Source organism: Herpailurus yagouaroundi, unplaced genomic scaffold (genome assembly GCF_014898765.1).
Source record: "Herpailurus yagouaroundi ecotype Mexico unplaced genomic scaffold, PumYag 67569, whole genome shotgun sequence".
Lineage (NCBI taxonomy): Eukaryota > Metazoa > Chordata > Mammalia > Carnivora > Felidae > Herpailurus > Herpailurus yagouaroundi.
The window spans coordinates 2,789,792-2,816,546 of record NW_024420375.1 but is presented as its reverse complement, the minus strand read 5'-3'; the positions used below and the strand labels follow the sequence as shown (position 1 = coordinate 2,816,546).

The following is a 26,755-nucleotide window of genomic DNA, read 5'->3' as shown; positions in this document are numbered from 1 at the left end:
CACCATGTCGGGGCTGACTGACAGCTTGGAGCCTGGAGCCTGCTTCGGATTCTGTGTTTCCCTCTCTCTTTGCCCCTCCTCTGCTCTCACTCTGTCTCTTTGTCTCTCTCAAAAATAAACATTAAAAAAATATGTTTTTGTTAAAGAAGTTTCATTAAGCTATTTGTAAATCAAATAAGTCCTATGACTTGTGTTGGACGCATTTCAAAACTTTAGAATTTTTTAAAATTTATTTTTGAGAGAGAGCTAGTAAGAGAGGGCAGGGGAAGGGCAGAGAGAGAGAGAGAGAGAGAATCCAAAGCAGGCTCCACTCTATCAGCACAGACCCCCATGTCAGGCTGGAACTCACAAACTGTGAGATTCGTGACCTGAGCCAGAGTTGAGCGCTGAATGAACTGAGCCATCCAGGCACCCCAAAACTTTAGAATTTTTTAAAAGTTGTCTTGCTCTAAAAAAAAATCCCCTTCCATGGTGATTTTTTTTTCTTTTGACTATACTTGCTCACCTAATAATGCCTCTTACTGGATTTGGCAACCTGCAGAGGAGGTTGTTGTTTTGCTAGGCAATGATTAGGTTTCCCATTTCCTGTTACAAAGTACCTTTCAAGTTCTAATAGTAATGTATTGTATTTTCCATATATAATTAATGCCTCAACATGAATATTTTGTAACTCCTCTTTACATAATTTTGGAGGTTTTGATAAGGAAGATTGGGTTATTTTGATGCATAGAATACTTTAAAAGAAATCATGAATCTGACTTTTTTTTTTATTATTGCAGACTGGATATCTTCATATTCTCTGTTACAACTTTGGAATAGAAGCCTACAAGCAGAATAAATATGATGAAAGTTCTTTCTGGCTTAGGTAATATAAATAAAAAATTTAGGTATATCATACAGTTCAGTTAATACTTACTATATGGTACTTTGTCAGTTTAAACATTCTCTGACGTTAAAAGCCAACATGCTAAATTTATTTATTCCTTTAACATGTGTTGTTTATTCTTACATGTTGCCAGTTGATAGGAAAATGTATTCTATTATTGATATAACAGAAGTGTATGTTCTTCTTTAATACCTCCTTTGTATCACCATCAAGAACATGGAATTAAAAAAATTTTTTGTTTTGGTACATATTGCTGTCTGCCAACCCCAGAGTGTAAGGCAGATGGGTGAGAATAGGATCAGGATCAGCTAAAATTGTTAGTCTTTTTTTTTTTAAAGACATGAATTAAAAAAAAAATTTTTTAATCTTTGTTTATTTTTGAGAGAGAGACAGAGTGTGAGCAGGGGAGGAGCAGAGAGAGAGGGAAACACAGAATCTGAAGCAGGCTCCAGGCCGGAGCTGTCAGCACAGAGCCCAACATGGGGCTCGAACTCCCGAACCGTGAGATCATGACCTGAGCCGAAGTCGGACGCTTAACCGACTGAGCCACCCAGGCGCCCCTAAAATTGTTAGTCTTAAGTGAATTTTGGTATTTTAATATCATTGAAATAAGTATATATTTAGCACTTACTATATGATCAGTATTATACTAATATTTATACTGTTGTGTTGAATCTGAAAATATTAAGGGAGTAGTGTAAAAATATAACAACTGTATACAAGAACTCTGTCTTTGGCCAAATACCTAGGCACATCACAGGTTCTGACACATAGTAGATACTTAATAATTGCTAGTTAAATGAATTTGTGTGAAAAATGAATTTTTCTGGAGATGTCACATAAGGTGCTTTGGACATCAAAAGATTATGGAGTGAAATACATCAAATCAGTTCACTGAATGTTTCTCCATTCTCAGTATAGGGTTAGTTCTGGTTATTTTGAGATATTTTCAGGGTTAGTTTGACTATGGTGAAAATTACATTTGCCATTAACAAAATAATACATATATGGATTAAGATTATAGCAATCACAGGTGTATATATCTCTAACAAAATATTTATGCAAATAACTTTTTATGTAAAAGACTTTTTAAAGTGTGAAGAGTTATCAAAGTCTATAAAGAACCATGTCTCTCAGAACAGGCTTATACAGTTATAAGAGATATACTTATCTCAATTTAGAATGTTTCACACAAGTGGAAATCACTTTATAATTATATAATCACATTTTAATAAATTGAATTATTTCAATTATAACCAAAGGAGCTGACTAGTTTAGCATGGGTTTTATACCAGGTTTAATTTATTTTAATGTTTTTTATTTTTGAGAGACAGAGACAGAGAGAGAGAGAGGGAGGGTGAGTAGGGGAAGGACAGAGGGGGGAGCCTGACACATCTTGAATCCACAAACGGATCATGACCTGAGCTGAAATCTGATGCTTAACTGACTGAGCCACCCAGGCGCCTCTATCAGATTTTTACTGTATATTTATTGGCTATATTTTTAGGAATATAATTTGAACCACAGTCATATTTTCATCAAAATCTATATGATAAATTTAATAGAGAACCACTGCATTTTGCGTCTTTTGTGTTCTTGTAATTAGAATGAGATTGGAGAAAACAGGAAGAGCTTGAATTCTATCTAGTGCTAGTTATTATATATGATTTTAATCTCTGCCTGATTGTATTTTTCTCCTCTTTTGGGGATATAAAAATAACTTGGTGAAGTATTTTCAAATGCCCTGAAAAATTATATTTTAGTGTGTTGTAAAAGAGGCAAAAAATATATCAATCTTATTAACAATAGGAATTTTAGCACAATGGATAGTTTTTCTAGTAATTAGATCAACTCAGTCAAAATTTGAGTCATCTATGATTTTGGTGTGAAATTGTTAATATTGTGATACCTACTTTTTATGATTATTGCACAACTTAAATATGTTGATATATGTATTGTAGAGCATTCAATAACTTGCTTGGGAAATAGAAAACTGCTTAGTAAATGGTAGCTGTTGCTGCTATCTCTAGAGGATATGTTTGCTATTTACAGCAAATGAACCCTAATGTGGCCAGTCCACTAGTTTATTCTGAAATTTATGACAGTCATATCAAATGTGGATTACTTATTGATTTCCCAGGTAAGTATATCGTAAAGACAAACACCTACATTTTCTATCATACACTGCTAATCTTTGGAGCCATTTTTCTTTGTGCTTTAATTATCCATGTGTTGACTATTGGGAGCAGTTGGTGATACAGCTGGAATAAACAGCTGCTAATTAAGCATCCTTCTCTATAAATTTTATACCAGAAGGAGGCAATGGAAAGTGAGTGTGCTTTCTACAGGCTTAAGTCTTTTGATGTTAGTGAATATCTTAAGGTACAGGTTATATACAATTTGAAAGTACCCATTTAGTCTAAAAGGAAAAACCACAGTTTTACACAAATAAGATATAAAAATTGCTATAATATATTAGAATTTTGTTGAAATAGAAGCCTAGAACATAAAGGGTGGTGGTGAGTATTATTTATAAAGTTCTTTTCTGTCTCTCAATTCTTGTTAACAGATCTCACTCAATTCAGGACTTTTCTCAGTTTTTGTCTCTCCCTGCCTTTTATTTTGCTATGAAAAGTTCATGAACAGCTGCTATTATTCCTGCTTTCTGCCACATTCTTTTGATCATGTCCCCTTATTAGAGGTCCACAGATTAAGGGAATCTTGCTGTAATTATGAATGAAATTTGGGAATCCTTTAGGTTACTTTACTATAGGAATCAAGGTACCCACCTCAGTGTATTCAATGACAAATTTAGTTAGGACTCTGTTCAATATAAAATTTGAGGTCTTTGAAATCAGAATGCTAGCTTTGGAAATAATATTTAAGAGTTCTTTTGTTTAAATTTTTTTTTCAACGTTTATTTATTTTTGGGACAGAGAGAGACAGAGCATGAACGGGGGAGGGGCAGAGAGAGAGGGAGACACAGAATCGGAAACAGGCTCCAGGCTCTGAGCCATCAGCCCAGAGCCCGACGCGGGGCTCGAACTCACGGACCGCGAGATCGTGACCTGGCTGAAGTCGGACGCCTAACCAGCTGCGCCACCCAGGCGCCCCTTGAGTTCTTTTGTTTAATAAAATGCATTTTTTGGGGCCACCTGGCTGGCTCAGTTGGAAGAGCATATGACGCTTGATCTTGAAGTGTGGGTTCAGTCCCCATGTTGGGTGTAGAGATTATTAAAAAATAAACTTAAAAAAAAATTTCCTCCCTCCAACTCCTCCCCTTTTGTAGTTCTTGCCTATTGAGCTCCGCTCTCTGCTCCTAGCAGAAGACACGCATAAGTAGATGGGAAGAGACTATTAATAGATATAGAACTTTCTTTCTTCCACAATCTAAGGGATTTCATTTGTCCTGGTGGAATTTAAATTTAGTGTTGATCTTTTAAAGTCCTAATAATTTGTACATATATTATGTTTAATTTGGCTTTTTATAAAAGGTGTACAGAAATTGCACTGTAACTAATTAGTATTCTAAAAGAAGCACTGTAAACCAAACAAATACAAATAAGTCTAACTCAAAAGGCTTCGTGGTTACACTGATTTACTGCAGAGATTTTACAGATATTTTTTCTCCCTGGGAGAAAAGTACTTTAATCCCAAACCTTAGTCATATTCTTTTTTTTTCAATATATGAAGTTTATTGTCAAATTGGTTTCCAAACAACACCCAGTGCTCATCCCAAAAGGTGCCCTCCTCAATGCCCATCACCCACCCTCCCCTCGCTCCCACCTCCCATCAACCCTCAGTTTGTTCTCAGTTTTTAAGAGTCTCTTATGCTTTGGCTCTCTCCCACTCTAACCTCTACCTTAGTCATATTCTTAATCATGGATAATTTTTCTTTTATGTCTAGTAGTTTTTTTCTAAATCATTCAACTATGTTACTTGGAGCTACTGGTTGGGAAACACTTGGGAGGCTCACTTTTTTTTTCCTTTTGCTGTAAGAAGACCTATTTACTAATTGTGGCAAATTAAATATAGAGGAAAACTGTCAAAATGAAAGGGTAATACCCATGGATATAGTAACAATGTTTAAAATTTCTTTGCTGATTAAATAAAATAAGATTTCTTTGCTGATTAAAGAAGTTATATATGCTAATTATAAAAATTTAAATGTTACAAAAATATATGGTAAGTAAAAGTCCTTTGTAATCCCACACTCATAAATGTTCAGTATTAACATTTTTCAAAGTTTTAAAAAATGTTTATTCATTTATTTTTAGTGGGGAGAAGGGCAGAGAGAGAGGGAGGGAGAGAGAAAAATTCCCAAGCGGGCTCTGTGCTGAGTACAGATCCCGATGTGGAGCTTGAACTCAAACCATGAGATCATGACCTGAGCTGAAATCAAGAGTCCAGTGCTCAACCAACTGAGCCACCAAGGCGTGCCACAAATAGTTTTTAAAAGGTTTTTTAATATGTTAAATGACAAGGAAGACATGACAATCATTGAAATGCATTTGGAGGATTTAAGGAATTGAGGAGTTTTTTCAAAATGGACTGTAAATAAGGAAAATTAATGGAATGAAACCAAGCCAAAGAGTATACATGGGACAATTCTGATTTGGTGATCTCTTGTTAGAGACAGTGAGATAGATTGAGAAGATGACAGAAGACATTTGAATTGAACAAAATCATGGAGAATTGGATAAAGCCCTGAAGGTGTTCTATAAAAAATAATCTAATTGATCTTAATAAATGAAATATAAATGACCCTGTTTCTTTAACCTATGGGTCAGAGATTGCTTATAAATTCCTGACGAGTTCTTTGTAGGTTAAACTGAGAGTATTTCTCAACCCTTTGTGCGAGAGCTCTGTGCTGCCCTTTCCCCTTCTGAATCCAAAGAAAGCATGCGTGATTTCTTCAGCGTTCTTCTGAGACCTTGATTACAGTTTATATTTTCTTTTTTTTAATGTTTATTTATTTTGAGAGAGAGAAAGAGAGCGAGCAGGGGAGGGGCAGAGAGAGAGAGAGAGAGAGAGAGAGAGAGAGAGAATATCCTAAGCAGGCTCCACAGCTGTAAGCGCAGAACGTGACATGGGACTTGAACCCATGAACCGGGAGATAATGACCTGAGCCAAAACCAAGAATCGGATGCTTAATCAACTGAGCTACCTAGGTGCCCCTAGAGTTTATATTTTCTTTTAAAAAACCCCACAACCTAGACTTAGTGTGCTAGACTTTTTGGATTAGGTAGACAGTATGTTAGAGGAGGAGTAATTTTTGAGTAATTCTTCTTCTAACACCACTTAAAAAAATTTTTTTTAAACATTTGTTTGTTTTTTGAGAGACAGAGAGAGAGAGCATAAGCAGGGGAGGGGCGGAGAGAGGGGAGACAGAATCCAAAGCAGGCTGGGGCCTGAACTCAAAATACGCGAGATCATGACCTGAGCCTAAGTCGAACGCCAACCGACTGAGCCACCCAGGTGCCCCCTAACACCACTTTTAATTTCTCTAAAGCTAATCTAAAACCTGACTCAATTGGTAGCTAATGTGAGTTGCTTCCTATTAGTTAGGAATAGTTTTTACTCTGCATGGGATGTGTGTCTCTTTCCTGCTTCTGTAAAACTTCTTGCATCTCTCATGGGATCAAAAGAGGAGAATTTAGCAAAAATTATGCTACTGTTTTCTAAATTCATAGTGCTTAGAGGTAGTGAACTAGATTAGTTAGAAATTTCCATGTTGGGTTTCAAAATAGCTATTATGTTTACAATAAGGTAAGTATTTATGAGATATTTTTATTTATCAGTGCTTAGCCTTTACTGTGGTTACACAGGAATATATATTACCAGAGGTCTTCTGTTTTTTTTTAAAGATTTTATATTTTTAAGTAATCTTTATACACAATGTGGGGCTTGAACCTACAACCCCAAGATCATGCATTGCATGCTCTACTGACTGAGCCAGCCACACACTCCACCAGAGGTCTTCTAATAAGGAAAGAACAAAGGAAATAGAAATGTATTTTATGCACAAATATTAATGATTCAGTATATGAGCCCAACGAAAATTTGTATCAGTTTTTTTTAAAGTTTATTTACTTATTTTGAGAGAGAAAGAGAGAGAGGTAGGGAGGGGTAGAGAGAGAGGGAGAGAGAGAATCTCAAGCAGACTTCACACTGTCAGTGCAGAGCCCAATGTGGGGCTCGAACCCATAAATTGCAGGACCATGACCTGAGTGGAAACTGAGTCAGCCAGCCAACTGATTGAGCCACTCAGATCCATGTATCAGTTAATGCTCCTTAATGTTTATCCCTTTATTTTCCCTTTTCTCTCAGCCCAAAATCTTGAGAATTTGACAATATTATTAGTATTTTTTTAAATTTTTACTGTTTATACTTGAGAGAGAGAGAGCTAGAGAGCATGAGTGGGGGAGGGGCAGAGAAAGGGAGACAGAATCTGAAGCAGGCTCCAGGCTCCAAGCTGTCAGCACAGAGCCTGACATGGGGCTTGAACTCACGACCTTAGTTGAAGTCGGATGCTTAACTGAGCTGCCCAGGTGCCCCAGCAGTATTATTTATGGTCAGGCAATGTGATCTAAAGAACGATCACAGAGCTAGCAGTAGAAAATCTGTTACTAATCAATTGTGTGACTTTGTGTCATTCACCTAACAATGTGCTTGCAATGTCCTTATCTGAAAAATGGGTACAGTATTATCTGTGTTACAAGCTTGTAATGAAGATGACATAAGTGACAGAATAGGACTTTGAAAAGTTAAAGGTATTATATAATCATAGACTATCATAAAATTATTAACTATAAAGTTGATCATATATAAGACCTATTTTAATGGTAACTGGAATGTATTAGCACCATCTTGTGGAAATAGAATGAATTGTATAACAGCAATTTTAACAAGATAATTTACTAAACACTGTAAGAATCTTTACTAAACAGCTGTAAGAATCTTCATAGATCATCTGGTTCAGTAATTTAGGAACTATATTCTGTGGTGCTCTCTGGTTCTACCAGAACAACTTCAGAATCTCCTTTAAAAGGAAAAGGAGACATAGCTGCAATTCTCTAAGATACTCATCTTGTTTTAGAGAAGTTAGACATTAATCATTTTTTAAAGTAGTATATCCTTGTAAGATTTTGTTTGAAAAAATGATTAGCTTGCTTACAGTTTGAAAATGACTGGAATTGATCAATTTCATCTTGTGTAGATATGAAAATGTACATTTAGAGAGATTTATACAGGGACATCTAGCTGGGACACAAGATCTCCAGTCTTTTTTTTTTTTTTTTTAACGTTTATTTATTTTTGAGACAGAGAGAGACAGAGCATGAATGGGGGAGGGTCAGAGAGAGAGGGAGACACAGAATCCGAAGCAGGCTTCAGGCTCTGAGCTGTCAGCACAGAGTCTGACACGGGTCTCGAACTCACAGACCGTTGGATCATGACCTGAGCCAACGTCGGACACTTAACCGACTGAGCCACCCAGGTGCCCCAAGATCTCCAGTCTTTTAGGAATAGTTTATCTCCAAAGGACAGTAATGATGTTCCATCTTTGATTCCTGATTTTGACTGATATGAGTCTTTCCTTTTTTTTTGGTCAGTCTAGCTAAATGTCAATTTGTTGGATCTTTTCAAAGCATCAGCTTTTGGTTCTGTTGTTTTTTTCCTATTGTATTTCAGTTATTTAACTTAATTTCCCCTGTAATCTTTATGGCTTTTCCTCTCTGTGCTTGTTTTAGATTTAGTTTGCTCTTTCTTTTCCATTCTCCTAATATGGAAAGTTGAGATCTTACTTCTCTTTTAGTATTATTATAGGTATAAAATTTCCCCTAACCATTGCTTTCCATCCTATAAGTTTTGGTATGTTGTTTTCCTTTTCACTCAGCTCAAGGTATTTTCTAATTTCTCTTGTGACTCATTGATTATTTAGGAGTGTGTTGTTTAATTTCCACATATCTACTTGATTTCTAATTTAATTTCACTTAGGTGGAGAACATACTTCCTATGACTTCAATTCTGTTAAATCTGAGGCTTTTTAATATATTTTATTCTGGAGAATGTTCTGTGTTCACTTGAGAAGAAGGTGTATCTGTTGCTATTGGGTGGAGTATGGTATAGATGTCTGTTATGTTAGTAGGTAATATAGTGTTGTTCAGGTCTTCTCTATCCTTTTTGATGCTCTGCCTACTTCTGTTATTGAAAGTGGGGTACTGAAATCCTCAACTGTCATTGTTGAATTATGTATCTCTTGATTCAGTTTTGTCAACTTTCATTTTATGTATTTTGGGGACTGTGTTGTTAAGCTTATATATGTTTATAATTGTTCTATTATCCTGATAGATCAGCTTTTTTATCATTATAAAATATCCCTCTATCTCTGGTAATATTTGTTTTTTGTCTTAAAGTCTATTTTGTCTGATATTGGCATAGCCACTCTAGTTAGTGCTCTTATGGTTGTTTACGTGGTATATCTTTTTCCATCCTTTTCTTTCAACCTCTTTGTATCCTTGAATCTAAAGTGTGTTTATTGTCAACAGTATGTAGTTGGATATTTTTTAAAACTTCAGTCTGAAATCCCTGCCATTTGATTTTATTGTTTAATCCATTCATCTTTCTAATGTTGACATTATTGTTGGATTTATAGCTGATATTTTGCTTTTTGTTTTCTACATGTCCATGACTACATATTTCAAATACCCTTTTCCTCCTTTACTACTTTTTTTATCCTAAGTGAATATCTTTTGAAACTTAATGAATTTATTTTTTATTGTGGTAATGAATATATATAACATAAAATCTGCTATTTTAATTATTTTAAATGTACAATTGCATTAATTACATTCATGGTGTTGTACAGCCATCATTACAATCTATTTCAAAAAATTTTTTCATCACCCCAAACAGAATTCTAACTTTTAAAAAAATTTTTTAATGTTTATTTATTTTTGAGAGAGAGACAGAGTGTGAGTGGGGGAGGGACAGAGAGAGAGGGAGACACAGAATTCGAAGCAGACTTCAGGCTCTGAGCTGTCAGCACAGAGCCCGACGCGGGGCTCGAACTCATGGACCGCGAGATCATGACCTGAGCCGAAGTCGGACGCTTAACCGACTGAGCCACCCAGGCGCCCCCAGAAACTCTAACTTTTTAACGTTAACTCCACCTTCCTCCTTCCCCAGTCCCTAGTAATCTTTAATCTACTTTATGTCTTTGTGAATTTGCCTATCTTAGGTATTTCATGTAAGTGGAATCATATAATATTTGTCTTTTTGTGTCTGGCTTATTTCACTTAGGAGAATATTTTTCTTTTTTTTAATGTTTATTTATTTTTGAAGAGGGGAGGAGCAGTGAGAGAAAGGGAGAGAGGACCTGAAGCAGGCTTTGCGGTGACAGCAGAGAGCCCAATGCGGGGCTTGAACTCACAAACTGTGAGATCATGACCTGCGCGGAAATCAAGAGTCAGATGCTTAACCGACTGAGTCGCCCAGGTGCCCCCTAGGAGAATATTTTCAAGATTTATCCGTGTTGTTGCATGTATGAGAATTTCATCCCCCTCCCTTTTACCAATAATTTATTGTGGTAAAATATGCATAACATAACGTTTACTGCCGTTTTAATCATCTTTAAGTGTACAATTCAGTGGCATTAAGTACACTCACAGTGTTGTGTAACCATTACCACTGTCTACTTCTGGAATGTTTTCATCATCCTAAACAAATTCTGTACCCATTAAACAGTAACTCCCCTTTCCGCTCACCCCTAATAACCCGTTTTCTACTTTCTATCTCTATGACTTGGCATATTCTAGGGTCCTCATGAATACAGTCATACATTATTTGTCCTTTTGTGTTTGGCTTAGTAGCATAATGTTTTCAGTGTTCATCCATGTAGTAGCATGTATCAGTATTTCATTCTTTTTATGGGTGAATAATATTCAGTTTTATGGATTTACCATGTTTTGTTTATCCATTCACCAGGTGATGGAAATTTGGGTTATTTCCATCTTTTTTGTTATTGTGAATAATAATACTGTAAACATTGGTATATATGTATCTGCTCAAGTCCCTGCTTTCACTTCTTTTGTGTATATACCTAGGAGTGGAATTGCTCGGTCTTGTAAATGGATATCTTAGAGTATACCATTTTAAATTGTTAAATAGGGGCGCCTGGGTGGCTCAGTCGGTGAAGCCTCCGATTTCAGCTCAGGTCACGATCTCACCTTCCGTGAGTTTGAGCCCCGCGTGGGGCTCTGGGCTGATGGCTCAGAGCCTGGAGCCTGCTTCCGGTTCTGTGTCTCCCTCTCTCTGCCCCTCCCCCGTTCATGCTCTGTCTCTCTCTGTCTCAAAAATAAATAGACGTTAAAAAAAATAAATTGTTAAATAATTTTTAAAATTATATATTCTTCATTTTCTTTATGGTTGTTCTTGGGCTTACAATTATACATCTTAATTTATTAGAAGCTACTTCAGATTTATATTAACTTTCAGTAAATTACAGAAGTTTTACTTCTATATTGACTTGATTCCCTTTTCTCTTTTTTTGCTATGCTCATTGTACATGTGCCTACATATATTTAAACACTCAACAATACATGGTTATAATTATTGCTTCATATAATTAGCCTTCTCATCAGTTTTAGTTTTCTTCATTTATTCCTGTAGATTTAAGTTAACATTTGGTCTTATATCCTTACCCTACTTATATCTTTATTTCCACTCATTTCTTTGTGTTGTCATAGTAAAAATATATTAAATACGTAATGCCCCAACAATAAAATTTTATAGATATTTACGTAGCTGCTTTCTAAATAAGGGAGGAAATAAGAAATGTGTAGTCATATTGTCTTTTATAATTATTCAAATAATTGCTAACACTTTTCTTCATATGAATTCACATTATTTTCTGGGGTCATTTGCTTTCAGCCTGAAGAATGTCCTTTTGTATTTCTTGTAAGGCAGATCAGCTAGCAAGAAATTCTTTCAGTTTTTGTTTATCTGGGAATGTATTTAGTCTTCTTTTGAAAAATAGTGTCTCTAGATACAGGATTCTTAGTTGACAGTTTTTTCTCTTTAAGCACTTTGAATGCGTCATCCCTGCTTTCTGGCACTGATAATTTGTGATAAGGAGCCAGCTTTTAATCTTATTATTTCCTTTTAAATGATGAGTCATTTTTCTCTAACTGCTTTCAAGATTTTATCTTTACTTTCAGTAACTGGACCATGATGTGTTTGGGCATGGATTTGTTTATGTGTGATCCTCCTTGGAGTCCATTAAACTTCTTGGATGTGTAGATTATTGTTTTCCATCAAATTTGGGAAGTTTTCAACCATTATTTCCTTGAATATATTTTCTATTCCTTTCTCTTGCTTTTCTCCTTCTAGTACTCTCACGCATATGTTATACTGAATGATGTCTGACATGTCTTTGAAGCTCTATTCTTTTTTTCCACTCTTTTTCCCTGTTTGTTCTTCAGATTTGTATAATCACTATCAATCTATCTTCAAGTTTATATATTCTTTTTTTTTTGCCTGCTCAAATCTATTTTTGAGCCTCTCTAGTGCATTTTCCATTTCGGTTATTTTATTTTTCAACTTCAGAATTTCTACTCAGTTCTTTTATAATTCCTGTCATTTAATTGTTATACTCTTATTTTTAATTTTTTTAAATGTTTATTTATTTTGAGAGAACTTGAGTAGGGGAGGGGCAGAGAGAGAGAGGGAGACACAGAATCTGAAGTAGGCTTCAGGCTCTGAACTGTCAGCACAGAGCCCAATGTGGGGCTCAAACCCATGAACCGTGAGATTATGACCTGAGCCAAAGTCGGAGGCTTCACCGACTGGGCCACCCAGGCGCCCCTTAATTGTTGTACTCTTATTCTCTGTTTGCATCATTGTTATCATGCCTCCCTTTAATATTTTAAATATGGTTTCCTATAGTTCTTTAAAGAACTATATGTTTATAATGGCGGCTTTGAAGTATTGAAGTGCAATATCTGGGACCTCTCAAAGGCAGTTTCTGTTGCCTTCTCTTTATCCTCTGTATAAGTCACACTTTACTGTTTTATTGCATGTATTGTAATATTTTGTTGAAAACTAGATATTTTGGATAATATCTGGCAGCAAGTCTGCATACCAATTTCTCCCCTTTCTGGAACTTACTGTTCTTTTTATTGTTCGTTTATTTATTTGGTCATTTGACTGGACTAATTCTGTTTATTTTTCTCACAGTGTGTGACCTATAATGTTCCTGCTCAGAGTTTTTCCCCTTGTTTTTGTCTTTCTGTGGTTTTCTAGGCTTCACCTCTGCAGCCACATAAGCCACTTGTTGGTCAAAGGTTGTATGTAAGGTCCCTTAGCCAGTTAGATATTCACTCTTTCCTGTTGGATGTGTATTTGACTTAGAGGTTGTTTTCATAGTTCAGTGAGTTTATTATTTTGCTCTCCATTCAGCCAGGGGCTAATAGCTAGTAGGTTATTTTTCTGATCATGCCTGAGAGGGCAGTCTTGGGCATGTGCACAACCTCCCAGACCCTCAAATATGAGTGCAATATGATTTTTGAATAAAGACGTGTTTTAGAGAAGTTTTAGGTTTGCAGCACATTTGAGAGGTAGGTACAGAGATTTTCCACATGCCCCCTGATCCTGCACATTCATAGCCTAACCCTAATCAACATCACTCACCAGAATGGTACATTTTTTACTAAGAATGAGCCTACATTGACACATTGTAATCCCCCAACTCTATAGTTTACCTCAGGGTTCACTCTTGTTGTATATTCTACAGGTTTAGACAAATGTATAATGACATATATCCACCATTACAACATTTTAGTATCATACAGAATAGTTTCACTTCCCTAAAAATCCTCTGTGCTCTGCCTGTCCATCCCTCCCCTTTCCCTAAACTCTATCAACTACTGATCTTTTTGGTCCCGATAATTTTGCCTTTTCTGGAATGTTGGAATCATATAGTATATCATTTTCAGATTGGCTTTTTGTTTTCACTTTGTAATAATGTTTTGTGTTTCCTCCATGTGTTTTCTTGTCTCAATAGCTCATTTATTTTTAGTGCTATATAATATTCCATTGTCTGCATGTTCCACAGTTTATTTGTCCATTTCCCTACTGAAGGACATTGTAGTTGCTTCCAAATTTTGTCAATTATGAATAAAGCTGCTATAAACGTCCACGTGCAGACTTTTGTATGATCATATGTTTTCCGTTCTTTTGGGCAAATACCAAGAACCGTGATTGCTGGGTTATGGTAAGAATATATTTTGTTTTGCAAGGAACCACCCAACTCTCTTACAGTGGCTGTATAATTTTGTATTCCCACCAGCAATGTATGAGAGCTTTATTACTCCACATTCTCACCAGTATTAGGTGCTTGTCAGTGTTTTAGACTTTGGCTATTCTGATAGGTGTGTACTGGCATTTATTTTATTATTGTTTTAATTTACATTTTCCTCATGACATGATGTGGAACATCTTTTAATAGTCTTAATTGCTGTCTGTATATCTTTTTTGGTGAGGTATTTGTTAGGAACTTTGGACCATGTTTTAATTGAGTTGTTTATTTTTTTTTACTGTTGAGTTTTAAAAGGTTTTTTTTTGGTATATTTTAGATATCAGTCCTTTATTATATGTGTCTTTTGCAAATATTTTCTCTGAATCTGTGGCTTATCTTCCAATTCTCTTGATACTGTCTTTCACAAAGCAGTTTTATTTTTACTTTTTACTTTTTTACAGATTTTATTTTTAAGTAATCTCTATACCCAACATGGAGCTTGAACTTACAACCCCAAGGTAAAGAGTTGTATGCCCTACCAACTGAGCCAGTCAGGGACCCCAGGAAGTTTTTAATTTTAATGAAACCTAGCTTATCAGTCATTTATTTCATGGATTGTTTCCTTGGTATTGTATCTAAAAAGGTATCACAATACTCAAGATCATCATCTAGGTTTTATCCTATATTCTAGAAGTTTTATAGTTTTGCACTTTTCATTTAGATCTGTGATCCTTTTTGAGTTAATTTTTGTGAAAGATGTAAGTTCTGTGTCTGGATTCTTTTTTTGTGGGGGGAGCATGTTGATGTTCAGTTGTTCCATCATCATTTGTTTGAAGAGACTATCTTTATCTTTGATCCATTGTATTGCCTTTGCTCCTTTGCCAAAGATTAGTTTAAGGTATTTATGGGGGCTCTCTATTCTGTTCTACTAATCCATTTATATTTTCTTTAGCCAATTCCTTCATTACCATAATAATGCACTGTCTTGATTGCTGTAACTTTATAATAAACCTTAAAGTTGTGTAGCTGCAGTCCTGTCCTGCAATATTGTATTGTCTATTCTCATCTTTTGCCACTTCATATAGACTTAGAATGTTGAACCAGCCTTGCATACCTGAGATAAATTTCACTTTGTTGTTGTGTATAATTTTTTAAAATTATTGTTTGGATTTGATTTGCTAATATTTTATTGAGTATTTTTACATCTGTGTTCATGACATGTATTGGGTCATAGTTTTCCTGTAATGTCTGACTGGGGTAATGCTGGCTTCATAGAATGAGTTAGGCCGTATTCCATCTGCTTCTGTCATAAAGAGATTGTAGACAATTGGTATAATTTCTTCCTTAAATGTTTAGTAGAATTTACCAGTGAGCACATCTGAGCTTGGTGCTTTCTGTTTTGGGATATTGTTAAGTTTTTATTCAATTTCTTTGGTAGATAACGGCCTATTTAGACTGTTTTTGTGTGAGTTTTGGCTGCTTGTATCTTTTTTTTCAAACATTGTTAAAGTTTATTTTGAGAGAATGAGAAAGTACAAGTGGGGGAGGGGCAGAGAGAGAGGGAGAGAGAATTCAAAGCAGGCTCTGCACTGTCAGCACAGAGCCCGATGTGGGGCTTGAACCCATGAACTGTAAGATCATGACCTGAGCCGAAGTTGGACCTTTAACAGGCTGAGCCACCCACACTACCCTGCTTATATCTTTCAAGTAATTGGTCCATTTAATCTAGGTTATCAAATTTGTGGGCACAGAGTTATTTAGTTATTTATAGTATTCCTTTATTACCCTTAAAATTTTCATGGTATCTGTAGTGATGTCCCCTTTTTCTTGGTTCGGGGTTTTGTTGTTGTTTGTTTTTTATGATTTTTTAAAAGTAATCGCCACACTCAACATCCCACTCACAACCTGATGATCAAGAGTCACAAGCTCTACCAACTGAGCCAGCCAGGCGCCCCTCATTTATGACAGTAATAGTTTGTGTCCTCTCTTTTTTTCTTAGTTAGCCTGGCTAGAGGCTTATCAGTTTTACTGATAATTTCAGATACCAGCTTTTGGTTTCACTGATTTTACTCTATTGATCTCTGTTGATTTCTTGTTTTCAGTTTTATGATTTCTGCTCTAATTCTTTTCAGTTTTTCCCTTCTGCTTTCTTTGGATTTAATTTGCTTGTCTTTTTGTAGTTACTTAAGGTGGAAACTTAGATTATTGATTTTAGATCTTCTTTTCTAATCTATATTTTCAGTGATATAACTTTTTCTTTAAGCACTGCTTTTGCTGCATCTCACACATTTTGATAAGTAGTGTATTCATTTTCATTTAGTACAAAATATTTTTAAACTTATTTTGAAATTTCTCCTTTGACCCATGTGTTATTTAGAGGGGTATTGTTTAATCTCCACATATTTTGGGATTTTTCAGTTATCTTTCCATTATTTACTTCTAGTTTAATTCCATTGTGGCCTGAGAGCAGACATTGTATGATTTCTATACTTATAAATTTGTTAAAGTCTGTTTTATAGCCCACAATGTGGTTTATCTTGGTAAATGTTCCATATGAGTTTGGTAAGAATGTGTATTTTGTTGTCGTTGGATGTAGTAGTCTATAGATGTCAGTTATATCCAATTGATTGATGGTGTTGTTGAGTTCAGCTATGTTCTTACTGTTTTTTTTTTGCCTGCTCTATTTCTGAGAGAGTGGTGTTGAAATATTCAACAATGATAGTAAATTCATCTATTTTTCTTTGCTGTTCTATCAGTTTTTGCCTCACACAGTTTGATGCTCTGTTAGGCTCATACACATTAAGAATTGTATGTCTTCCTGGAGTTTTGACCCTTTTATCATTATATTATGCCCTTCCTTATCCCTAATACTTTCCCTTATTTTGTTTTGTTTTTAATTTTTTATGTTTTTATTTTATTTTTGAGAGAGAGAGACAGAGCACGAGCGGGGGGAGGTGGAGAGAGAGAGAGGGAGACACAAAATCCAAAGCAGGCTTCAGGCTCCAAGCTGTTGGCACAGAGCCTGATGCAGGACTCGAACTCGCGGACAGTGAGATCATGGCCCAAGCCGAAGTCTGATGCTCAACCAACTGAGCCACCCGGGCGCCCCTCCCTTACTTAGAACTCTGCTCGCTGAAATTAATATACCTACTCCTGCTTTCTTTGGATAATTTTAGCATGGTATATTTTTTCTTTATCTGTTTACTTTTAATCTCTATGTGTCTTTATATTTAAAGTGGTTTTCTTATAGACAACACAGAGTTGGGGTATATTTTTTGATCCACTTTGACAGTCTGTCTTTTAATTGGTATATTTAGGCCATTGAAATTCAAAGTGATGATGATATTGTTGGATTAATATCTACAATATTCATTACTGTTGTCTATTTCTTGCCTTTGTGCTTTTTTCCTACTGTCATTTGTGGTTTTAGTTGAGTATTTTCTATGATTCCATCTTTCTCTCATTAGCATATAGGTTATACTACTTTTTTAAAAGATTTTAGTTTTAAGTAATCTCTATACCCAGCATGGGCTCAAACTCACAATCTTGAGATCAAGAGAAGCATGCTCCACCAACTGAGCCAGTCAGGCGCCCCACTTCTTTTTTATTTTAACTTTTTTAGTGGCTTCCCCAGAGTTTGCAATATACATTTACAATTAATCCAAGTCCACTTTCAGATAACACTATATCACTTCATGAGTAGTGTCAGTACTTTGTAAGAATTCTTCAGAATTCCCCCTTCCCATCCATTTGTATCATTGCTGTCATTTATTTTACTTTATTCTAAGCATATATATATATATATATATATATACACACATATACATATATATAGCCTATAAATAAGCATACATAATTGAATATATTGTTGCTATTATTTCAAATTGTTTTCTGTTAGAAAAATTAAGAAAAATAAAAGTTTTTATTTTACCTTAATTTCTTCCTTCTTTGATGCTCTTCCTTATTTTATACAGATACGAGTTTCTGACCTGTATTATTTCCCTTCTTTCTAAAGAACTTCTGTTAACATTCTTTATAAGGCTAGTCTACCGACAACAAATTCTCGCAGTTTTTGTTTATCTGAGAAAGTCTTTATTTTTCATTTACTTTTGAATGATATTTTCTTAGGGTTCAGAATTCTAGGTTGGTGGTATTTTTCTCTCAACACTTTAAATATTTCACTGCATTCTCTTCTTGCTTGCATGGTTTCTGAGAAGTTGGGTATAATTATTATTTTTGTACTCTTATAGATAAGGTATTTTTTCTTCTAGCTTGTTTAAGGATTTTTTCTTTATTTTTGATTTTCTGTAATTTGAAAATGATATCCCTAGGTGTAATTTTTTTTTTTTTTTTGGTGTTTATACTGCTTAGTGTTCTCTGAGATTCCTGGATCTGTGGTTTGATATCAGACATTAATTTAGGGAAATTCTCATTCATTATTGTTTCAAAATATTTCTCCTGTTTCTTTTTCTCTTTTAACTCCTTTTTGTATTCCCATTATACTTACGTTGTAACTTTTGTAGGTGTGCCATAGTTTTTGGATATTCTGTTCTGGTTTTTTTTTTCAGTCTTTCTTCCCTTTGCTTTTTTGTTTTCAAGGATACTCATAGATTGTTTCCTCAGCCATGTCCAGTTTATTAAAAAGCCCATCAAAGACATTCTTCATGTCATTTACAGTCATTTCTAGTTCTAGCAATCCTTTTTGGTTCTTTTTTAGAATTTCCATCTCTTTGCTTACATTGCCCATCTGTCTTATTTTAAATTTCTGGACTGTTAATTCTAATATCCTTGCCATATCTGGTTCCAGTGCTTTCTCTGTCTCTTCAAATTGTGTTTCTTTTTGCCTTTTGGTATTCCTTGTGATTTTTTCTTGATAACTTGACATGTTGTACTGGGTAAAAGGAACTGCTGTAAATAGGTCTTTTTTAAATGTTTATTTTTGAGACAAAGAGAGCCAGCATGAGCAGGGGTGGGGCAGAGAGAGAGGGAGACATAGAATCTGAAGCAGGCTCCAGGCTCTGAGCTGTCAGCACAGAGCCCGACTTGGGGCTCAAACTCATCAACTGATGAGATCATGACCTGAGCCGAAGTCAGATGCTCAACCGACTGAGCCACCCAGGCACCCCTGTAAATAGGTCTCTACTAACATGGTGGTTAGGTGTTGGGGAGGGTAAGAGTTCTGTAGTCCTGTGTTTAGTTCTTAGTCTTTTGGTGAGTGTATGCCTCTGAACTGTGAACTTCACAAATATTTACCAGTTTTTTTTTCACTCCTAGGTAGTATAGCCTGGCTAGAGTAGTCTAGAGTTGAGTGTTTCTCTTCCCCAGGTCAGTTAGTCTCTGATAATACCCCAGGAAGTTAGGCACTAGTTAGTTTTCCTTGAAGGCAGGCCTTGTTAAGAACAGATTGGTTCCTTATCATCAATTCCTGACAGAGCCCAAGAGGATTTTCTTTGATATTTACTATGGGAATCTTGAGCTCCTGGAGGTAAATCTGACAATATTGTCTGTATCCCCCTAAGACTATGTTTTCCTGGAGTTTTAAGTTCTCAGACTTGTTCACAATGAACCTCCAGCAATCTGTCAATTATAGTTCACAGTTTCCTGCCTCAGCACTGGTTCCCTTGGCAGTTTCCACTGGTAAGTCCTTCCTGTGGTAAGCCACAGTTCCTTGTATTTGCTTGTCCATCTCTCCAATGTGGGGGCCAGTGGTTTGCCCTTTGTCCTCCCCTCTCTTAGGGATCCAAGAAGAGTTGTTGATTTTTTAGTCTTTACAGCTTTTTACTTGTTAGGATGAAGTAGTGACTTCCAAGTTCCTTACATGTGGAACTGAAAACTGGAAGTGTGATTTGATTTTTAAGTTTAGCTTCCTTACCATTACCTTGGATCAGAGTAGTTAAATTTTCTGCATTTGGTAAGAGGTTCTACTTAAGTCACTTGAGCCACTCAGGCCCAGGGTTGTTTTGTTTTTTTAAGTAGGCTCCACTCCCAGCGTGGGGCCCAACTGTAAGGCTTGTACGTAAGCATGATCCTGAGATCAAGACCTGAGCTGAGATCAAGAGGATGCTTAACCGACTGAGCCACCCAGGCGTCCCAGGCTTAGGGCTTTTTGCTGATGTATATGTGTGTGCCTTGAGGAATGCTTTCTAGTCTGCCCCACATATCCTTCTGGTTGCTCCTGAGGGGGTGCAGCTAGAGCATATGCATAGCCTTCTGTATCCCCAGGGATGAGTGTGACCTCCCACATTATTCTTCTTGGCTATCCCTTTCCCTGGTTCTCTCTGTTAAAAATCTTTCTGGTCTGCTGTTTCACTTGTTGCTACTATTACCACAGAGCTACCAACCCCCTCTTAAATTGCTCACTACCAAAATTTCCCTTGTTTTTGACAGTGTCCTCAGGCAGGAACTTTTTGCTTCATTCCAAATAAGTCAGTCCTCTCAAGCATAGATGCTGAACTCTTTTTTCTTTATTGCCTGTTTCTTCCCCTGGGCAGAACCTGTGTGCCACACCACTGGAGTTGGTAATGGGAGCATGGCTTGCTTCTTTTGGTAGCATCCACAGAGTGGATATTGGGGAGATTGGTAACTGCTGATCTTCTTAGCATGCCGTCCTGGCATAGAACCTCTGCTTAATGAGTCTGGTTGAAGGTGATCAGGGTATCAGTATTCTTGACCTGTCACATGTAGGGTAAGAGTCCTTACCCTGAGAGCGAAAACTGGGTGGGTAAGGGAAGATCCTGTCCTCTAATTGTGCCTGACCAGAATAGCACTTCCACAGCACAGGCCTGGAGAGGATAAGACAGGCTAGCAGTCTGTCCCTCCTAGGTGAAACCATAGCCTAGGAGTCTAGGAGCTGGAGGGAAAGGGAATTACTACCTTCTTGACAGCACCCATCTAGAGTAGTTTTCATCACAGGGAGCTGGTGTGGATAGAAGCAGATTGTGACTCAAATGACACAGACTCTCACTGTTCTTACTGAGATTTAGTTGTTGTTGTTTTAAAGAAATGTTTTTCCATTTGCCATATGCCCTTAGGAAAATTCCCAGAGACTTTAACTGGTTGTTTTTTTAATTGATTTTTCCAGGCAAATTGTTGTTTCACTGGGGAGAGGGTCCAAGAGCTCCTTATACCACCATTGCAGAAGTTTTGTCCTCATTGGTTATTTTAAAAACTGGAAGTAGGTTTAATATACCAAAGGAGACCATTCTATGAGATAGAGCTTAGAATAACTAGGCTCATGTTGTATTCTTGTTAGTGATCTGAAAACTCAGTTTGGTAATTTTGAGTCTTTTAGAGTTTTTTAAAGGGAGTATTTCAAAGTAATGTCTTCAATTTAGTTCAGCTCACCAAAATTTTACTGACATCCTTCCTTGGAATACCAATTTTATGGTGAATAATCTTTGTTTTGCTTTTTAAGTTTTAGGTTTTAAAACCCTGAGGCTCATATTAATGTATTATTTGTGATTATTGGAATGTCCCATAGATAATATGGTTTGCTAATTAAAGCATAGACTGGAAATCAAATTTCACTACTCCCCAACCCTTCACTCTCATTTTCAGTACCAATCTAGGAAATATTAGAAATCACTTAACTGCTAAATTGGTCCATTCAGCTGCAAAATGGAACTAATAGTGCCTCACAAGGGTGTTGTGAAGCTTAATAAATATTGCTGAAGCATTTGTTTCTGTGAAAACTCCTGTATTTGTTTTATTTTAAAAATGTATTCCTATTTCTTAGACTTTAAAATGTGCTCATTGAATAAGACCTTATGTACACAAGTGAACTAGTTTAATGCAGCAAAATACTATATATGTAGGACATCTATATAGGAACAATATGGAAAAGAACAATAATATGGTATTGATTTATTGGCTATACATCCTGAGGAAATTGTGGTTTTTTTACAGCTTGAAAGAATTGCTTTATATAATTGATATTCCTATATTAATTGGCTAATAATATATTGTAGTGCGAAATAGAAAAGTTGGAATAAAGTCTAATTATACCATGTCTTCTTAGTGATACATAATCTTAAAAATATAATTTGAAATGAACATGTATTTTTTTTCCTTTTTTTAATGATAGCCAAAGCTATGATATTGGGAAGATGGATAAGAATACTATTGGGCCAGAAATGCTGGTAAGGATCATGTTAAATATTGCAGAAGTAGGTTGAAGAAATACATTTTATGTTATTGTTACTAAATTATAATAGTCTATCACCCCTTTTTGAGTAGATTATCCTTTGGGCACATCATTAATATCTTAGTACATTAGTTTCTATAAAATTACATACTAATAGAATCTTACCTGTATGGTAGATTCTTATACCCATGAGTTAATATATGTAAACACTTGGAACAGTGTTTAGCTATGTAAATTTTAGATTTTATTATTGCATGTTAAAAATATAGATTTTCCCCTAACTACCCATATAGAATGTGCTTGGTATTTTAATATTTAATCAAGTAAAATATGATTAGGTATGTAAATCTGATGTAAAAGTAATTTAAAATATATACCATAGCAAAATGGAATTTTGTTTGAATATTCATCTTTCCTTCTTATCATTACGGTATATCAATCAAAATATAACTGAATACCTATGTATATCTAGCAATGCGATAGTTGGGGACTAAAAGAGAAGTGTGAAACATGACTTCTACCCTTAAAAAGCTTCTGTTTGAAGGGTACAACTAATAGAAATGAATATAATGGAATATTATTCAGCCTCAAAAAGGAAGGAAATTCTGACATATGCTACAACATAGATGAACCTTGAGGACAGAATTATTTTTGTTAATGTTTATTTATTTTGAGAGAGAGAGAGAAAAAATATGAGCAGGGGAGGAGCAAAGAGAAAGGAAGAGAGAGAACCCCAACCAGGCTGCAAGGTCAGCATAGAGCCTGACACGGGGCTCCATCCCAAGACCCTGGGATTGTAACCTGAGCTGAAATCAAGAGTCGGATGCTAAAAAAAAGTTACAGAGAGGGAGGGAGGCGAACCATAAGAGACTCTTAAATACAGAGAACAAACTGAGGGTTGATGGGGGGTGGGGGAGAGGGGAAAGTGGGTGATGGGCATTGAGGAGGGCGCTTGTTGGGATGAGCACTGGGTGTTGTGTGGGAACCAGTTTGACAATAAATTATATTTAAATAAAAGAGTCGGATGCTTAACTGACTGAGCCAGACCAGGTGCCCCTTGAGGACAATATTCTAAGTGAAATAAACCAATCACAAAAAGAAAAATATTGTATGATTCCATTTAAGTATCTTGATGTAGTCAAATTCATAGAGACATAAAGTAAAATGGTGGTTGAAGGAGTTTGGAGGGAGGAGAACATGGGAACCTATTGTTTAATGGATACGGAGTTTCAATTTTGCAATATTAAGAGTTTTGGAGGTGTGTGATGGTAATAGTTGAACAACAGTGTGAATATATTTGATATTACTGAACCATACACTTAAAAAATGGTTAAGATAGTCAATTTTATGTGTATTTTAGCACAATTAAAATAATAAAAGAATTGTTATAGTGTAACATGGAATATTATATAGGAATGAGAATAAATGAGCTACAATAATTGCAATGATATATTCTCACATACAATGTTGAATAAACAGAGCAATTTATAAAGTAGTACATACTGTATGATTCCATAAATGTAAATGCCAAAAGCAAGTAGAGCTAAAGTGTACATGGTACTGGAAAACAAGTAATTGGTTACTCTTGTTTGGAAATCATGTCAAAGAGAGTCTTGAGGTGAACCTGTTGCTGTTAATGTTATGTTTCTTGATTTCTATGTTGTTATCATACACGTGCTAACTTAGTGAAAATTCAGAGCTGTACTGTTGAGGTTTTGAACTTTTTTGTATGTATTGTATACTTCAGTTAAAGTTTCAAAAATAGATTTTAAAAACTAGCATAAATGAAACAATTGGGAAAAATAAGTGATAAACTGTGTGGTACAGTAAAGGGAAATATCAGGTTGCCAGAGCAGTTGAAGAAGCTTTCTGGTAAGAAGGCCATGAAAAGTAGATGGGGTCCATACAGTGAAAATGGAGAAAGAAGAGAATACCAGGCAAGGGACCAAGATGAGATGATGTCTGGAGGAGGGATTAGGGATGGAAGACTACAGTAGTTAAGCATGATTGAAATGTCATATTCATATGGTGAAGTATGGAGAGGTAAGATCATGAAATAGATTATGAAGTAGTTTTTCTTTCATGCTAGCAGCACTTTATTGAAGTATAGTTTATATATACTAAATTGTACAAATCTTTTTTTTAATTGTACAAATCTTAAGTGTACAGCCTGATGAATTTTAACATGTCTAGGTAGTCTTGTAACTACCATACAGATCAAGATACAGAAATTTCCATGACTCTCAAAAGTTCCCTTGGCCCTTTCTGGTTAATAGCCATTTATAGCCCCAAGATAAAACCACTATTCTGGCTTCTGTGGCTGTCGATTATTTTTGTTTTTTCTTGAACTTTGTATAAATGGAATCATATAGTATCTACTGTTTTATGTATGGCTTCTTTTCCTTACATAATGGTTTTGAGATTCATTCATTTTGTTACATCTTTCTGATTATTTGACTCTTTTAGTATTATGAAATAGTTACAGGTTTTCTTAGAGATGCCATATTTACTCCACAAAAGCTCTGGGGAGTTTATAAGTTGAGAGTTGTTCCATAATAATAATAATAATAATAATAATAATAATAATATTAAGTACATTGTATACATCTTATTTGATCCATCTTTTTGAATTTAAAAACTCAGAAATAGGACACACTAAGTACCATTTCTCTAGATTTACAGAGCTCTAATATGTTAAGATTATCTTTGCCTGGTCCCAACATCCTCATTATATTTAGAGGCAGATTCTTTAGTGAAATAGAGCTCCTTCTTTCAAAATCTAAGTCTGTAGTTAAATATATCAATGCTAATAAACGTTAAAAAAAAATTTAAAAAAATATATCAATGCTGGCTAGAGTTATTCCCCTTATCAATGTAAACCTAGTTGGAGAAACTGACTTATTCAGGAATACATTATTAATTTTAAAACTTAGCTGAGTTAGGAGAGATCTTCTTTACAGGAAAGTATATGAGTCACTATTAAAATGAAGGTATGTGTGCTCTTGGTCCAATTGGTTAATCTCAAGTAGGCTGTAAAGTATTTGAGAGAGGGATTGTGTCTTTCTATTTATCTCTTTTGATGAAGGCCTAATGCAATGCTACCTATACAATAGGTGGGAAGATGATTAAATTGAATATTGCTGTACTTTAGTTTCCTTTATTTTTAAAGTGAGAATAATAAAGTACTTCAGTGCTAAAACACTGTTAGGAAAATCATTATATTAACACAATTGTATTAAATTGAAATAAGCTGTTATAAAATTCTTACAGTATTTGATGTGGGCAGCATAATGATGAGACGTAACCCAAGACTATGTGGTTACCTAAGGAAATGCTATTTCATAACAATGACTTAAGTTTGAGAAGATGCCTGTCACTTTGTAAGTGCTAGGCAGCTGTTGTATTGCAATTTAACCCTCGACCGAGTGCTTTTTCTATTTTTAATTCTAGGCTAAAGTTCTTCGGTTACTAGCCACTGCTTATTTGGATTGGAATGACAGAGAATATTGTGATAAGGCTCTCCATGCTGTAAACCTAGCAAACAAGGTATGAAAGGTTTTTAGTTTTGCATATTAACTTAATGAATTTTTAAAGCTTTGATTCACATTTTGAAATCTAGTTTAGCCATTTGCTTCAGTATTCCTGCTTTTTAAATTTATTTGCTCTTTATTTTTAAAAAAAATTTTTAACATTTTAATTTATTTTTGAGAGACAGAGACAGAACACGAACAGGGTAGGGGATATAGAGAGAGGGAGACACAGAATCCAAAGCAGCCTGACACAGGGCTCGAACCCATGAACCCGGAGATCATGCCCTGAGCCAAAGTGGGACGCTTAACCGACTGAGCCACCAGGCACCCTGCTCTTTATTTTTTTATGATATACAGATTGCATTATAATGGAAAATTAGAAGTAAAAAAGAAAATGGTGGTATTTTTTAATGTCTATTTTTGAGAGAAAGAAAGAGAGTATATGTGAGCCAGGGAGGGGCAGAGAAAGAGGGAGACACAGAATCCAAAGTGGGCTCTAGGCTCCAAGCTGTCAGCACAGAGCTCAACGTGGGGCTTGGACCCACAAACTGTGAGAGATCATGCCCTGAGCCAAAGTCGTATGTTTAATGAACTGAGCCACCCAGGTGCCCCCAGGTGCCCCTTGGTGGTATCTTTTATACTTAGTAAAAAATAACATATAATTAAATTGCCTTGACTTAGTGACAATTCACAGATGATACCAGGTAAAACAAAAATGCTTCTCTCATATTAAGAGCCCTACATTTTTTTTTTCCGGGTGATTGCCAGAAGGGAGGTGGGTTGGGGAATGCGTGAAATCGAGTGAGAAACACCAGTGAGAAAAGTTACAGAAAAGAAAAGAATATTGTAGGGAGAAAGTTGATGGATTTAACAGGTAGTTATGATTTCTGAAAGTGTAA

At 35.6% G+C, this 26,755-nt stretch overlaps 1 protein-coding gene across 1 annotated transcript in view; it reads left to right on the top strand.

Moving 5' to 3' along the window:
- LOC121025252 (testis-expressed protein 11-like) overlaps positions 1–26,755 on the top strand; it is a 124,685-nt gene that overhangs the window by 48,930 nt on the left and 49,000 nt on the right. The window contains exons 9-11 of the mRNA XM_040467711.1: positions 780–865; positions 22,267–22,321; positions 25,777–25,872. Of these exons, the coding sequence (XP_040323645.1) occupies positions 780–865; positions 22,267–22,321; positions 25,777–25,872 (237 nt within the window). The remainder of the gene's footprint in view (positions 1–779; positions 866–22,266; positions 22,322–25,776; positions 25,873–26,755) is intronic.